The 18,116-nt window shown below is 43.3% G+C and overlaps 1 protein-coding gene and 1 long non-coding RNA gene across 3 annotated transcripts in view; both read right to left on the reverse strand.

Annotated features, from left to right (window-relative positions):
• Positions 1-18,116, reverse strand: part of LOC133644450 (uncharacterized) — a 153,803-nt gene that overhangs the window by 24,863 nt on the left and 110,824 nt on the right. The gene's annotated exons all lie outside the window — the stretch shown is intronic.
• LOC133644064 (transforming growth factor beta receptor type 3-like) overlaps positions 1-18,116 on the reverse strand; it is a 99,534-nt gene that overhangs the window by 22,565 nt on the left and 58,853 nt on the right. The window contains exons 4-6 of the mRNA XM_062038387.1: positions 8,226-8,363; positions 1,112-1,295; positions 531-723 (exon numbers count right to left, since the gene is read on the reverse strand). Coding sequence (XP_061894371.1) covers positions 531-723; positions 1,112-1,295; positions 8,226-8,363 — 515 coding nt within the window. The remainder of the gene's footprint in view (positions 1-530; positions 724-1,111; positions 1,296-8,225; positions 8,364-18,116) is intronic.

The raw sequence follows: 18,116 nt of genomic DNA on the forward strand, positions 1-18,116 counted from the left end.
GTAGCAACACAACTAAAGTCAGAACCTGCAGAGAAACTGAGCGAAGTAGACCAGACGCTCAAAAACTAAGACAAATAAGGTCAGCCACTAGTTTTCTATTTTGTGTCCTCTTCTACTGATGTTTTTCTTCTTCTACTGAAGTCAGGAAACGGTGGTAATATTTATGTCTTTCCGTTTAGATGAAGAATTATCATCATCCTAACAAAGATTTCCTGTTTTTCTGGCCATCTCCAGGTCTAATTTGGGTGTCAACTTGTGGGTTTATGTCCACAACCTCCTACTATCCAGGTGAGACATCATTTATCATCTACAACTAACTTTCACCTGCTCCGAGGCCATGCAGCAGCTCAGCATGTCAATATAGCAACATAAGCTAGTTATTTGGAAGGTTTAAGGGCTGAATGGTGCACTCCTGTTAGCTGACTGTTGCTAGCACTTATTTGTTACTTAGAATGCGTCCATAAAGAAAAGCATGCATAAGGATTGTGAATAAGTATGGTCACCTGAGACCTTAGACCAGTTAAGTTCACCTGCTGGAGTTGGGGGCCTGGAGCTCGATGATGTGAACCTCCTGGTCCTGGTCCTGGTTCTGGTCCTGGTCCTGGTCCTGGTGGTCTGCAGACAGGACGCAGCCTCTGGAGGGCTGTGGCTGCACGTAACCCCCCAGGTAGTTGAGGGACAGGAACCTGCTGTCGATCTTGCACGTGTCCGAGAACACTGGGTCTGTGAGGCCAGAGGATGGGGGTTAGTGGGGTCATGAGGTCAGATGGGGGGGTTCAGTGGGGTCATAAGGTCAGATGGGGGGGTTATTGGGGTCATAAGGTCAGATGGGGGGTTAGTGAGCAAGAGGTACCACTCCTCCTCAACGCTTCCTTTCTGGCAAGGTGAAACTCTCAAGACAAGGTGACAACCGACTGACCACCACATGGTCTTTGGGGGAAAGATGGAGGTCCTCATACCACCCTGATGAAGGTGGGACACACACACACACACACACACACACACACACACACACACACACACACACACACACACACACACACACACACACACACACACACACACACACACACACACACACACACACACACACACACACACACGCGCACACCTTCTCCCACTTTGACGTAGACGTCTCGGGTCATCCTGATCTCGGAGAAGGAGGTGAGTGCCTGGTAGGTCTTGAGGGTCCAGGTGAGGAGGTGCTGGTTGCCGTGTGGGAGGAGCTCCTGGTGGACGTGGCAGGACCGGGAGAAGTTGCCAGGTGGGAAGCGCACCTCCGAGCCCTGGGACACCTGCAGGGGGAGGAGTCAACTTCTTAACAGCAAATACCAACTTTTGATAGAAACACAATCCATTTGTTGCAGACAGCAGAAAGCACTTGTTTCTGTACAGTTTGTCCCCTGCCTGTGGAGATGTTTCACTACTTTGTACCACGGGGTGGTCAACAGGTGTACTCGTTAGGGGAACCTGTAGTGGTTGGCAGGTATGGCAAAGAGACGGATCAAGACTTTAACACGTTGTAGGTCGGAAAAAAACATGAAAAACTGAACATATGTGTTTGATTTTGACAGTGACAAAAAAGACGGATTCTGACTACAGACGGAAAAAAATCACATGCCTGGTATTTGTTTTCCTTTTTTGTTAACGGGCGCATCGTCACACCCTGACATTGCTGCTTTTACCAGCAGAGGAGCATGTTGGGCAGCGCACACACACAGAGTACTTACAAGCAGACACAGTGTGTAGACAGAAAAGCAGAGGAGCATGTTGGGCAGCGCACACACACAGAGTACTTACAAGCAGACACAGTGTGTAGACAGAAAAGCAGAGGAGCATGTTGGGCAGCGCACACACACAGAGTACTTACAAGCAGACACAGTGTGTAGACAGAAAAGCAGAGGAGCATGTTGGGCAGCGCACACACACAGAGTACTTACAAGCAGACACAGTGTGTAGACAGAAAAGCAGAGGAGCATGTTGGGCAGCGCACACACACAGAGTACTTACAAGCAGACACAGTGTGTAGACAGAAAAGGGAGAATGGTGTAAAAAGTCAAGATAAAGGTGAAGTTATAACACTGAAACACCCTCAGGAAGAGCTGCTTTAACACCTGGCTAGCTAGCTAGCGGCTAACGTCCATCCACAGTGTTTTAGCTACTTCTAAATCACTAATCCTGGCCTCCATGGCGACAAATAAAGTGAGGTTCTTACAAGTATCATTATCACTGGAGGAGGAGGAATAGCTAAACATGCTTCACTGCACACCGTAGGAGGATACAATAGCTCACCACCATCACAATGTAAACAATCGCCATGGGTGGATCTACACCTGACATCCACTGTAATGATACCAAGTACAGGAGCGTTTTGTATTCGACAAATACTTGTCATATTACACTGACAGAGGCGCTAAAAAGGTGTGTTATTGTTTGTGCTGTGGCGCCATCTTTTGGACAAGTTTGCTCACTGCAGGTTCCTTAAGCTGTAAGTGTTCGTCCATAGCGTTTCTACTCGTGTGGATTCTTCATTCTTCACTCCGAGCTACGTTTGTAAGTTTGACAATATAACTAAAACTCTTCTTACTTACTAAAGTGTCCCATGTGTGATGTCTGTAGGAGTGTTTCCATGCATATTTGTACATGCTCTCGTACTGCTAGCCTCGTTAGCATTAGCTAATATGCTAACACGTTTAAAAATGTCTGTGTTAGTATTATTAACGTACATTCTTTTTGTGTTGTTTCACATTCACAAATTCCTCAGTAAATTCACCAAAACGTCACGGTGGAGTTATTGAGTCCATGACCATGAATTCTGTTTGGTTTGATCAGCCGTTTTACTGCCTTGTTACAGACACCGTTTGTAAACAGTAAAGGTATGTAAATAAATATGTACAAAATGGGTATATACCTGCGGCTAATACATGTAAAGATATTTATTTCTTCTAAAATGTGGTGGGCGGGGCTTAAATACCGGTGTCCTCTATCGGTACATTAGAGATGAGGATATTTACACTAAATATATTTTCCTTCTGCTCCTTATCTAACGTAACAATATGGATGGTCCTGGATATGAAACACTGATCCAGGACCAACAGGACATCTTCAGAATGAAGAAGCTGTGGTGTCTTCAGAAGGAACGTGGAACTCTGTCACTTCTTGGAGAGAAGCTGTGGTGTCTTCAGAAGGAACGTGGACTTCATCAGCTTAATGAGAGCATAATTAGTGGTGTTGCAACCTCAGAGTCAAATTAGTTGCAGGCTTTCACCGCTGATGGAGACCTCAGGAATTTGACCAAGTAAGCACTCCAGGCTGGAACACCCCCACCACTACTCTCCCCCTACACCACCCTCCCCTCCACCACCACTACTCTCCCCCACCACCGCCCTCCCCTCCACCACCACTACTCTCCCCCTACACCACCCTCCCCTCCACCACCACTACTCTCCCCCACCACCGCCCTCCCCTCCACACGCCCAGCTGATGGACCAATGAGAACTGCCAGAGTCTTTCCCCTTACACTATTATATCTCACCCTGCAGTATATGGGAGAGTGTTAGGGACTATACAGTATGATATATATATATATATATTTATGGTGACTAGAATCTATGGTCATAATACAGAGCAGGTAGAAGATAATAATAGCGTGTGGTCATATAACAGTAAGTCATTATTGTGTGGTCATATAACAGTAAGTCATTATTGTGTGGTCATATAACAGTAAGTCATTAGCTATGGATGATGTCAGAAGTTGGAAGAGAGGATCATGATGTCACCTCACTTTACTGACTGAGTCCAGTTGAGGGCAAGACATGGATACAAACAAAAGGTCTGACTAAGCAAACCATGAACAGAACAATCCCAAAAAAACCACTAAAGATCCAGGAACCTGGGTGGTCTTTTGTTGTTTTTAGACTGGAAAAATCATTAAAGAAATTTAACTTGCTCAAAGTTACTGAGTTCATGAACAAAAGCACTAAAGCAGTCCAAGAAAAGCAACCATATACTTAATAATGTGTATATATATATACTTTATATATATATGCATATATACTTAAAGGCCTACTGAAATGAATTTTTTTTATTTAAACGGGGATAGCAGATCTATTCTATGTGTCATACTTGATCATTTCGCGATATTGCCATATTTTTGCTGAAAGGATTTAGTATAGAACAACGACGATAAAGATTGCAACTTTTGGTATCTGATAAAAAAAAGGCTTGCACCTACCGGAAGTAGCGTGACGTAGTCAGTTGAACATATACGCAAAGTTCCCTATTGTTTACAATGATGGCCGCATGAAGTGAGAGAGATTCGGACCGAGAAAGCGACAATTTCCCCATTAATTTGAGCGAGGATGAAAGATTTGTGGATGAGTAAAGTGCAAGTGAAGGACTAGTGGGGAGTTGAAGCTATTCAGATAGGGAAGATGCTGTGAGAGCCGGGGGTGACCTGATATTCAGCTGGGAATGACTACAACAGTAAATAAACACAAGACATATATATACTCTATTAGCCACAACACAACCAGGCTTATATTTAATATGCCACAAATTAATCCTGCATAAAAACACCTGCGTGTTTGTTATGCTAGCTCCTAGCTCCTCTGCTAGCTCCTAGCTCCATAGAACACGCCAATACAATTCAAACACCTGATCAACACACACAATCACTCAGCCCAAAAGACCGTTTACCTAACCCAAGGTTCATAAAGCTTATATATTTTTAAAAAGTTACGTACGTGACGCGCACATACGGTCAAGTTATCGAATGTTTAGCAGCCAAGGCTGCATACTCACGGTACCTGATATTCAGCTGGGAATGACTACAACAGTAAATAAACACAAGACATATATATACTCTATTAGCCACAACACAACCAGGCTTATATTTAATATGCCACAAATTAATCCTGCATAATAACACCTGCGTGTTTGTTATGCTAGCTCCTAGCTCCTCTGCTAGCTCCTAGCTCCATAGAACACGCCAATACAATTCAAACACCCGATCAACACACACAATCACTCAGCCCAAAAGACCGTTCACCTAACCCAAGGTTCATAAAGCTTATATATTTTTAAAAAGTTACGTACGTGACGCGCACATACGGTCAAGTTATCGAATGTTTAGCAGCCAAGGCTGCATACTCACGGTACCTGATATTCAGCTGGGAATGACTACAACAGTAAATAAACACAAGACATATATATACTCTATTAGCCACAACACAACCAGGCTTATATTTAATATGCCACAAATTAATCCTGCATAATAACACCTGCGTGTTTGTTATGCTAGCTCCTAGCTCCTCTGCTAGCTCCTAGCTCCATAGAACACGCCAATACAATTCAAACACCCGATCAACACACACAATCACTCAGCCCAAAAGACCGTTCACCTAACCCAAGGTTCATAAAGCTTATATATTTTTAAAAAGTTACGTACGTGACGCGCACTTACGGTACGGTACGTGTTATGCTAGCTCCTAGCTCCTCTGCTAGCTCCTAGCTCCATAGAACACGCCAATACAATTCAAACACATGATCAACACACACAATCACTCAGCCCAAAAGACCGTTCACCTAACCCAAGGTTCATAAAGCTTATATATTTTAAAAAAGTTACGTACATACGCAAAAAAAAGCCAAAGCTGCATACTCACAGTAGCACGTCTGCGTCTTTGTCATCCAAATCAAAGTAATCCTGGTAAGAGTCTGTGTTGTCCCAGTTCTCTACAGGCGTCTGTGTATCCAAATCAAAAGTCCTCCTGGTTAGAGTCTCTGTTATCCGAGTTCTTCCATCTTGACTGCATCTTTCGGGAATGTAAACAAAGAAGCGCCGGCTGTGTACTGTTGTGGCTGACTACGTTCGAAAAATACGTCCATTTCGCACCGACAACTTTCTTCTTTGCTTGCTTGGCTTCCTTCTCCATAATGCAATGAACATGATTGAAACAGATTCACGAACACAGATGTCCAGAATACTGTGGAATTATGAAATGAAAACAGAGCTTTTTCGTACCGGCTTCAATGTGGAAGGCATACCCGTGTTCGTCGGGCTACGTCACGCGCATACGTCATCCTCAGAGGCGTTTCGAACCGGAAGTTTAGCGGCAAATTTAAAATGTCACTTTATAAGTTAACCCGGCCGTATTGGCATGTGTTATAATGTTAAGATTTCATCATTGATATATAAACTATCAGACTGCGTGGTCGGTAGTAGTGGGTTTCAGTAGGCCTTTAATAATGTGTATATATGTGTATGTATATATATATATATATATATATATATATATATATATATATATATATATATATATATATATATATATATATATATATATATATATATATATATATATATATACACATATATGTATACACATACATATATATACATATACACAGTGTTATTTATAATTTAAAACAATAATATCTACATTATGTAATATTGTTTCACAATTAAAAGATACAATTATATTACAATATTTTAAGTAATATATTTTGTAGTTCTTTCATCTCCTCCTGGATTAGAGCAGAAGTGAACACCTGAGCAAACTATGTTAAGCTTTACTTAGCGAAGGCAAACACTACAACTAAACACAAACAAGGAAGGAAAGAAACGGACACCAAGTGCTACAGTCAGCAGCTCGGCAAGTTTGCACCCCAACTGCATTATGGGTAACGGTGTTTCTTGGAGCCCAGCTGGTTAAAATAGGAGAACCAAAGCCAGGTGTGAGCAGTAAACACTGACGTAAGCCCGATGAACGTCCCAGCACACCTCAAGAACATTATCCCGCTGTTCATGAAACAGTAATGATAAATCACCACCTCATTAGGACCCCCACTGCCCTGGCCCAGTTGAAGAGCGCTGTGTGGTATTTGGAGGAGGTGTCACTGCGACCCCGGCGCCAAGAGGAAGAACATCGCCATCTGGGATCAGTTAGCGCTCTGCGTCACGCTGCCGTGGACGCCATTATCACGCCATCAGACGTGTGGAGCAGCTGCATGCACACGCGTGTAACTCACACGTTGTCCGTTTGTGTATAAACACACTGAGGGCGGGAAATTCCCTTCTTCAGCAACACAAGCCAGGGAGAAACACTCCTGGAACTCTCAAAGATGGCCGTCAGCTGCTTTGTGTCTGTCAGCGCAGCTACGCCGGCTTTAACTGCCGTCATAGCCAAATAAATACACCCGGAACCATCTGTGCAGCAGGCAACTACACTTTTATACTTGTGTTAACTCATTTGTATACACCAGTACGATACAGTTCTCCTGTATTGGAGCCAACCATAACGTATCCCAAAAGACATCCTGCAATTTTGTGTATCTCTGCCTGACTGTCTCTCAGGAGGATATACAGTATGTAGCTTACAAGTCAAATGCCATTAATACACTCAAATCAACTAGTTTAAAAATGTCACAACTTCATAAAAATAGACGAGAGATACGCCATTTTTGGCCCACATCTGCATTTCAGGTACGGTTACCAACACGCCAAATTTGAACGTGATCCAAATAAAACTGTGACCGCTGTCCAGCGAACAAAAAAACATCGGACAGCTGGGTATAAAGGTATCGATAACTTCTCGAAGATAATCTAATAAAAACAATTATCAAGTTAATGTTATTTTAAAAAAGAAAGTAAAAATGCTCAAACAAGTCACGGAAAGACTTTTCTGAAACTCTCAAAGATGGCCGTCTGCTGTCTTGTGTCTGTCAACGCGGCTACCGAGTACGATACAGTTCTCGTGTATCGGAGCCAACCATAACGTATCCCAAGAGACATCCTGAAATTGTGTGTATCTCCGCCTGACTGTCTCTCAGGAGGATGTACAGTATGTAGCTTACAAGTCAGATGCCATTAATACGCTCAAATTAACCAGTTTAAAAATGTCATAACTTGATCAAAATTGGAGAAAGAGACGCCATTTTTGGTCCACGTCGGCATTTCAAGTACTGTTACCAACACGCCAAATTTGAACGTGATCCAAATAAAATTGTGACCACGGTCCTGCGAACAAAAAAACATCGGACTATGAATTCTAAAAGGATACTCTAACAAACAATATATTCATATTAATTTTTTTTGCAAAAAAATTAAAAAACAAAGTGAAAAAAATAAAAATAAATGCTACACTTTTTAATCTTACGTTTCCAGTGTTGCTAATGCTAATGCTAATGGCAGCAAACCAATGGCGACTCTCAGCTGGACTCACATGAAAGGTGCGTTGGACGCCCGGGGCCAGGTTCTCCGTCTTGATCTTCCAGATGAGCGGCCTGGGGGAGTTGAGCACGAACACCAGAGGCTTGCGGTGGCGCGACATCGACTGGATGGGCTTCAGGTGCAGCTCCACCTGGTGGACGGGAGGGAGCACAGCTGGTGAGTGACAAAAACAAGACCTCCCTGACATTGTTGTGGTCTCCCCAGGGCTGATTAGTCCCACACTACACACGTATTATTCTTCTTGTTGCATTTGAGTTCTTTTTATCAGTCGCTGATAAGAAGTGTTTTCCTGCATGTGGCCCGGGCGAGCACAGAGGAGTCTTTGTTTGGCCTCTTCACTCAACTCTGCTTTGCTCTCGTCCCCAAACACGTTTTCACAGTCTGCTACACAACAGGAAAAACAAAAAGTCTTGGTTCCTTCCGTTCTCATTCTGCAGAGGCCAGCATCTTGCTCTAATATCTGCGCTCTGCTCGCACGTCAGCCACTAAAACATCTTCTAAAGCCAGAAGATTTGCTACTAAGCTTTGAGCATCCTTCCCACGCTAATCAAATCAGCACAACTTGTGGCTAAGCGGAGCCACAAAGACGTATGTTATTTAACGACGCGCTCACAAACTTGATCAGTGGCGAGCTGCCATGATGTAGCGGCCTTTGTTAGTGAATGAAGAGCAAACAATGGACTAGTGAGCTGACTGCGGACACACAGTCCTGGTCAAAAGTCTATATACACGTGTAAAGAACACCGCGTCTAGAGTTTCCAATCATTTCTACAACTCTTATTTTGTTGTGATAGAGTGATTGGAGCACATACTTGTTGCTCACAAAAAACATTCATGAAGTTTGCTTCTTTTATGAATTTATTATGGCTCTACTGACCCCCAAAAGTACCCCCAAAAAGGATAATCTTCCCACTAATATCAATAGATTTGTGCAATCAAAGTCAAAGGGGATCATTCTTCCCCTTAAGGTCCCAAAGTACTCCCAAAAAGTGGATCATACTTCCCCTAAAGGTCCAAAAGTACCCCCAAAAAATAGATCCACGCCCCCTAAAGGTCCCAAAGTACCCCCCTCCAAAATGTATCATTGTCCCCCTAAAGGTCCCAAAGTACCCCCAAAAATTAGATCCACACCCCCTAAAGGTCCCAATGTACCCCACTCCAAAATGTATCATCTTCCCCCTAAAGGTCCCAAAGTACCTTTTAAAAAGGATCATCTTCCCACTGATATCAAGAGATTTGGGCAATTAAAGTCAAAGGTCCCAAAGTACCCTAAAAAAGGGGATCATTTTTCCCCCTAAGGTCCAAAAGTACCCCCAAAAAGGGGATCATACTTCCCCAAAAGTACCCCCAAAAAATAGATCCACACCCCCTAAAGGTCCCAATGTACCCCCCGCCAAAATGTACCATCTTCCCCCTAAAGGTCCCAAAGTACCCCCCTCCAAAATGTATCATATTCCCCCTAAAGGTCCCAAAGTACCCCCCTCCAAAATGTATCATCTTCCCCCTAAAGGTCCTAAAGTACCCCCCTCCAAAATGGATCATCTTCCCACTGATATCAAGAGATTTGGGCAATTAAAGTCAAAGGTCCCAAAGTACCCTAAAAAAGGGGATCATTTTTCCCCTTAAGGTCCAAAAGTACCCCCAAAAAGGGGATCATACTTCCCCTAAAGGCCCAAAAGTACCCCCAAAAAATAGATCCACGCCCCCTAAAGGTCCCAAAGTACCCCCCTCCAAAATGTACCATCTTCCCCCTAAAGGTCCCAAAGCACCCCCCTCCAAAATGTACCATCTTCCCCCTAAAGGTCCCAAAGTACCCCCCTCCAAAATGTACCATCTTCCCCCTAAAGGTCCCAAAGCACCCCCCTCCAAAATGTATCATATTCCCCCTAAAGGTCCCAAAGTACCCCCAAAAAGGATCATCTTCCCACTGATATCAAGAGATTTGGGCAATCAAAGTCAAAGGTCCCAAAGTACCCTAAAAAAGGGGATCATTCTTCCACTAAAGGTTCTAAAGTACCCCCCCGAAAATGTTTTTTAATCATCTTCCCCCCAAAGGTCCCAAGTACTCCTCAATAATGTATCATATTCCCCCTAAAGGTCCCAAGTACTCCTCAATAATGTATCATATTCCCCCTAAAGGTCCCAAAAAACCCCAAAAGGATCATCTTCCCACTAATATCAAGATATTTAGACAATCAAAGTCAAAGGTCCCAAAGTATCATCCTTACCCTCAAGACCCCAACAAGGACCATCTTCCCCCTAAAGGTCCCAATGTATCCACCAAAAAGGGATCTACACCCCCCTAAAGGTCCCAAAGTATCCACCAAAAAAGGGATCAACACCCCCCTAAAGGTCCCAAAGTATCCACCAAAAAAGGGATCAACACCCCCCTAAAGGTCCCAAAGTATCCACCAAAAAAGGGATCTACACCCCCCTAAAGGTCCCAAAGTACCTGAACAAGGATCATCTTCCCACTGATATCAAGAGATGTGGGCAATCAAAGTCAAAGGTCCCAAAGTACCCACAAGGAAAAGTGCTGCAGACATCAGAGAGAAGTCCACCAGAAACCAGGAACAAGTCCAGCAGAGTACCTCCACACAAGGAGAAGAAAGTGAATGCTGATATGTTGTTGTTGTTTGTACTTGCAAGAAGGCTCCAGTGCAGACTGGAAAAAGCTTGCTCCTCGGTCCTGAGGGAGCAGATATGATCAGGACTGCCTTTGCGGGACCATGGAGACTTGGAGGTCCTGAGGGAGCAGATATGATCAGGACTGCCTTCGAGGGACCATGGAGACTTGGAGGTCCTGAGGGAGCAGATATGATCAGGACTGCCTTCGAGGGACCATGGAGACTTGGAGGTCCTGAGGGAGCAGATATGCTCAGGACTGCCTTTGAGGGACCATGGAGACTTGGAGGTCCTGAGGGAGAAGATATGATCAGGACTGCCTTTGAGGGACCATGGAGACTTGGAGGTCCTGAGGGAGCAGATATGATCAGGACTGCCTTCGAGGGACCATGGAGACTTGGAGGGCCAGACAGAAACAAGATGGCAATCACCTGAACAACAACAACCTGCTGAGATCTGCTTGGACATAACTCCTGACTGCTGCTGAAGCTGACCTCACCTGGAGATCTTTAACCTGACCTCACCTGGGGATCTTTAACCTGACCTCACCTGGAGATCTTTAACCTGACCTCACCTGGAGATCTTTAACCTGACCTCACGTGGAGATCTTTAACCTGACCTCACCTGGAGATCTTTAACCTGACCTCACCTGGAGATCTTTAACCTGACCTCACATGGATATCTTTAACCTGACCTCACATGGAGATCTTTGACCTGACCTCACCTGGAGATCTTTAACCTGACCTCACCTGGAGATCTTTAACCTGACCTCACGTGGAGATCTTTAACCTGACCTCACATGGAGATCTTTAACCTGACCTCACAATGAGATCTTTAACCTGACCTCACGTGGAGATCTTTAACCTGACCTCACCTGGAGATCTTTGACCTGACCTCACCTGGAGATCTTTAACATGACCTCACCTGGAGATCTTTAACCTGACCTCACCTGGAGATCTTTGACCTGACCTCACCTGGAGATCTTTAACATGACCTCACCTGGAGATCTTTAACATGACCTCACGTGGAGATCTTTAACCTGACCTCACCTGGAGATCTTTAACATGACCTCACGTGGAGATCTTTAACGTGTTGAGATCTCTTCTCAGCATAGAGGAACTTATTTTCTTCATCTCCTGATATCAGACTAATGCTCCCCCCAGCATTAGAACCCAGACCCTCCCCACTGAAGTTGTCCCCAACCACCTTCTTCCAAGCGTCTGTGAGGTCCCACTTGGACCATTTAGGTCCTGACAGTGTATGGGAAAAAACATTTGAGGTCTCTTGGGGCACCGGTACTTTGAGGGGTTAGTTCTTTTTGGAGGACTTTGGGACCTTTAGGGGGGAGATTATCCTTTTTGGAGTACTTTGGGACCTTTAGGGGGGAGATTATCCTTTTTGGAGTACTTTGGGACCTTTAGGGGGGAGATTATCCTTTTTGGAGTACTTTGGGACGTTGATCCTTTTTGGGGGTACTTTAGGACCTTTAGGAGGAAGTTGATCCTTTTAGGGGGTACTTTGGGACCTTTAGGGGGAAGTTGATCCTTTTTTGGAGTACTTTGGGACCTTTAGGGGGAAGATGATCCCTCTGATGCAGTGCACTAATTGATGACCCCTCTGAAGCAGTGCACTAATTGATGACCCCTCTGATGCAGTGCACTAATTGATGACCACTGTGATGCAGTGCACTAATTGATGACCCCTCTGATGCAGTGCACTAATTGATGACCCCTCTGATGCAGTGCACTAATTGATGACCCCTCTGATGCAGTGCACTAATTGATGACCCCTCTGATGCAGTGCACTAATTGATGACCACTGTGATGCAGTGCACTAATTGATGACCACTGTGATGCAGTGCACTAATTGATGACCCCTCTGATGCAGTGCACTAATTGATGACCCCTCTGATTCAGTGCACTAATTGATGACCCCTCTGATGCAGTGCACTAATTGATGACCCCTCTGATGCAGTGCACTAATTCATGACCACTCTGATGCAGTGCACTAATTCATGACCCCTCTGATGCAGTGCACTAATTGATGACCCCTCTGATGCAGTGCACTAATTGATGACCACTCTGATGCAATGCACTAATTGATGACCCCTCTGATGCAGTGCACTAATTGATGACCACTCTGATGCAGTGCACTAATTGATGACCCCTCTGATGCAGTGCACTAATTGATGACCCCTCTGATGCAGTGCACTAATTGATGACCACTCTGATGCAGTGCACTAATTGATGACCACTCTGATGCAGTGCACTAATTGATGACCACTCTGATGCAGTGCACTAATTGATGACCATTCTGATGCAGTGCACTAATTGATGACCCCTCTGATGCAGTGCACTAATTGATGACCCCTCTGATGCAGTGCACTAATTGATGACCACTCTGATGCAGTGCACTAATGAGTCACAGAGACTAACGGTGGTCTCCTGGCCAAACAGCGACTTCATCAAAGAATGTATCCATTCAGTCTGGTCTGGATCTTTCTGGATCACAACAAAACCTGTCGGCAGCTCTTATCAAAGCCCCGCCCACATCTTCCTTGCTACCTGATGCTAATCAGCCCGCTCACATGCTAACACAACAAACAACACTAACGAGCATCTCTAGATCAACTTCAGGTATTTAGATATGAAGGTTTTTTTATGACAAAAACACAAAATATTACCCCCGAAATGTCGAAAGTGTAATATTTGATGTAAAATAATGTGAGCTTGTCAATAATTCATAACAACATAGATTTTAAAACTTTTTTTTATTTTTTTTTTATTTTTTATTTTTTTTTAGCAACGACACCTTAAAAAAGATGTTACTAAAATGATTGAGGATCCAACTCATAACATTGTTAAAAATAAGTTATACATTTTTTTTTTTTTTTTTACTTTTAAAGGTTAAATCTCCAGATCAACTTCAGATCTATCCGTGAATTATACATTTGTATTATTTTCTTTGTTTTGTTTCAATGTTTTCATTTCCCCTCGGGGATTAACAAAGTACTTCTGATGCCCTTTTTTTTAAAGAAAAACTTAGTTTTTTATGTGACAAACACACAAAATATGCAATATTTCCAACAAAAAAATGTTCAAAGTGTAATATTTGATGTGAAGTATTAGGAGCCTTAAATAGGTCAATCATTTATAACGGCGATTTTATTTTTATTTTTTTTAGCTTAAAAAAAATGTCACTAAAATTATTGGGGACCTTAAAGGGTCCCAGTTATAAAAGTGTTAAAAATGAGTTATACATTTTAATGTTTTTTTGACTTCCAACGCTTCTAGGTCTGTAGAGCAGTGATTGACAAACTGACTTTGGTAAGAGAACTCGCTGGTTTATTGGTTTGACCTTGACTCGGGGAACAAGAAGGACACATAAAAGTGGGTTTGGACCTCAGAAGTTTGTGGAGCTCCAGCTGACATCTAAGTCTATGTGGACAGAAGTTTGTGGAAGACATCTAAGTCTATGTGGACAGAAGCTTGTGGAAGACATCTAAGTCTATGTGGACAGAAGCTTGTGGAAGACATCTAAGTCTATGTGGACAGAAGTTTGTGGAAGACATCTAAGTCTATGTGGACAGAAGTTTGTGGAAGACATCCAAGTCTATGTGGACAGAAGTTTGTGGAAGACATCTAAGTCTATGTGGACAGAAGCTTGTGGAAGACATCTAAGTCTATGTGGACAGAAGCTTGTGGAAGACATCTAAGTCTATGTGGACAGAAGTTTGTGGAAGACATCTAAGTCTATGTGGACAGAAGCTTGTGGAAGACATCTAAGTCTATGTGGACAGAAGCTTGTGGAAGACATCTAAGTCTATGTGGACAGAAGCTTGTGGAAGACATCTAAGTCTATGTGGACAGAAGCTTGTGGAAGACATCTAAGTCTATGTGGACAGAAGTTTGTGGAAGACATCTAAGTCTATGTGGACAGAAGTTTGTGGAAGACATCCAAGTCTATGTGGACAGAAGTTTGTGGAAGACATCTAAGTCTATGTGGACAGAAGCTTGTGGAAGACATCTAAGTCTATGTGGACAGAAGCTTGTGGAAGACATCTAAGTCTATGTGGACAGAAGTTTGTGGAAGACATCTAAGTCTATGTGGACAGAAGCTTGTGGAAGACATCTAAGTCTATGTGGACAGAAGCTTGTGGAAGACATCTAAGTCTATGTGGACAGAAGCTTGTGGAAGACATCTAAGTCTATGTGGACAGAAGCTTGTGGAAGACATCTAAGTCTATGTGGACAGAAGCTTGTGGAAGACATCTAAGTCTATGTGGACAGAAGCTTGTGGAGCTCCAGCAGACGTCAGCTGAAGAAAACATCATCCAGCAGCCTCCTCTGATCTTCACCAAATGTTTGATTTGTGAGCACCTCGTAAACTTCAGAGTGTTTCCAAGCTGTGCTGACCTAAATGTGTCTTATCTCTGCAGGGTTGCCAGACTTACATTCATCATATTTCTACCATCATTTCCCCCTTCGGTACAATCCATCATTCCAATATGTAGATTGTCTCACTTCTTTACAGCCAGGTGGTGGCGCTGTTCTGCATTCAAACTTTTACTGTGGCCTGTCAAAGTCTTAACAGCCATTTTATTGTTATTTCAGTCTTTGATGTGTTGATCTATTTTACATTTTCATTTGTAAGAGTCTTTCTTCAAGATAAACACTTCAATTCTGGTTTATATGACATCACACATACTAGCTAGCAGTTAGCAAACAATAAATGTGCTAACTGCTAACAAATGACTAAAACGCTAGCTGCCAGCTCGCTTTGAGCGTGCTAGGTGCTAACTAACGATTACTAGCTAGTGTTTCAAGCTCTGGTTGCCAACTATAAGCTATCCCAGCAACCAATGACCAGCTCATGATTAATGCTCTGGTTGCCACCTAGCAACCAATGACCAGCTCATGATTAATGCCCTGGTTGCCACCTAGCAACCAATGACCAGCTCATGATTAATGCCCTGGTTGCCACCTAGCAACCAATGACCAGCTCATGATTAATGCCCTGGTTGCCACCTAGCAACCAATGACCAGCTCATGATTAATGCTCTGGTTGCCACCTAGCAACCAATGACCAGCTCATGATTAATGCTCTGGTTGCCACCTAGCAACCAATGACCAGCTCATGATTAATGCGCTGGTTGCCACCTAGCAACCAATGACCAGTTCATGATTAATGCTCTGGTTGCCACCTAGCAACCAATGACCAGCTCATGATTAATGCGCTGGTTGCCACCTAGCAACCAATGACCAGCTCATGATTAACGCGCTGGTTGCCACCTAGCAACCAATGACCAGCTCATGATTAATGCTCTGGTTGCCACCTAGCAACCAATCTCTGAACAATGTGGAGCAATATTTCAAGTCAAAGTATAATCATTTGTAACTTTGACTGTCAATACTGTTCCACTTACACATCTCTGTCAGCATTGACAGTCAAAGTTGCATCAGATGTGTAAGTGGGACAGTATTGACAGTCAAAGTTGTATCTGATGTGTAAGTGGGACAGTATTGACAATCAAAGTTGCATCAGATGTAAGATGACACCAGATGTGTAAGTGGGACAGTATTGACAGTCAAAGTTGCATCAGATGTAAGAGATGACACCAGATGTGTAAGTGGGACAGTATTGACAGTCAAAGTTGCATCAGATGTAAAAGATGACACCAGATGTGTAAGTGGGACAGTATTGACAGTCAAAGTTGCATCAGATGTAAAAGATGACACCAGATGTGTAAGTGGGACAGAATTGACAGTCAAAGTTGCATCAGATGTAAGAGATGACACCAGATGTGTAAGTGGGACAGTATTGACAGTCAAAGTTGCATCAGATGTAAAAGATGACACCAGATGTGTAAGTGGGACAGTATTGACAGTCAAAGTTGCACCAGATGTGTCAGTGGGACAGTATTGACAGTCAAAGTTGCATCAGATGTGTCAGTGGGACAGTATTGACAGTCAAAGTTGCATCAGATGTGTAAGTGGGACAGTATTGACAGTCAAAGTTGCATCAGATGTAAAAGATGACACCAGATGTGTAAGTGGGACAGTATTGACAGTCAAAGTTGCATCAGATGTAAGAGATGACACCAGATGTGTAAGTGGGACAGTATTGACAGTCAAAGTTGCATCAGATGTAAAAGATGACACCAGATGTGTAAGTGGGACAGTATTGACAGTCAAAGTTGCACCAGATGTGTCAGTGGGACAGTATTGACAGTCAAAGTTGCATCAGATGTGTCAGTGGGACAGTATTGACAGTCAATGTTGCATTAGGTGTGTAAGTGGGACAGTATTGACAGTCAATGTTGCAAAAGATGTGTCAGTGGGACAGTATTGACAGTCAAAGTTGCATCAGATGTGTAAGTGGGACAGTATTGACAGTCAATGTTGCATCAGATGTGTAAGTGGGACAGTATTGACAGTCAAAGTTGCACCAGATGTGTCAGTGGGACAGTATTGACAGTCAATGTTGCATTAGGTGTGTAAGTGGGACAGTATTGACAGTCAATGTTGCAAAAGATGTGTCAGTGGGACAGTATTGACAGTCAATGTTGCATTAGGTGTGTAAGTGGGACAGTATTGACAGTCAATGTTGCAAAAGATGTGTCAGTGGGACAGTATTGACAGTCAATGTTGCAAAAGATGTGTCAGTGGGACAGTATTGACAGTCAATGTTGCATTAGGTGTGTAAGTGGGACAGTATTGACAGTCAATGTTGCAAAAGATGTGTCAGTGGGACAGTATTGACAGTCAAAGTTGCATCAGATGTGTAAGTGGGACAGTATTGACAGTCAATGTTGCATCAGATGTGTAAGTGGGACAGTATTGACAGTCAAAGTTGCACCAGATGTGTCAGTGGGACAGTATTGACAGTCAATGTTGCATTAGGTGTGTAAGTGGGACAGTATTGATAGTCAATGTTGCAAAAGATGTGTCAGTGGGACAGTATTGACAGTCAAAGTTGCATCAGATGTGTAAGTGGGACAGTATTGACAGTCAATGTTGCATCAGATGTGTAAGTGGGACAGTATTGACAGTCAAAGTTGCACCAGATGTGTAAGTGGGACAGTATTGACAGTCAATGTTGCATTAGGTGTGTAAGTGGGACAGTATTGACAGTCAATGTTGCAAAAGATGTGTCAGTGGGACAGTATTGACAGTCAAAGTTGCATCAGATGTGTAAGTGGGACAGTATTGACAGTCAAAGTTGCAAAAGATGTGTCAGTGGGACAGTATTGACAGTC

The sequence above is a fragment of the Entelurus aequoreus genome, linkage group LG27 (genome assembly GCF_033978785.1).
Source record: "Entelurus aequoreus isolate RoL-2023_Sb linkage group LG27, RoL_Eaeq_v1.1, whole genome shotgun sequence".
NCBI lineage: Eukaryota > Metazoa > Chordata > Actinopteri > Syngnathiformes > Syngnathidae > Entelurus > Entelurus aequoreus.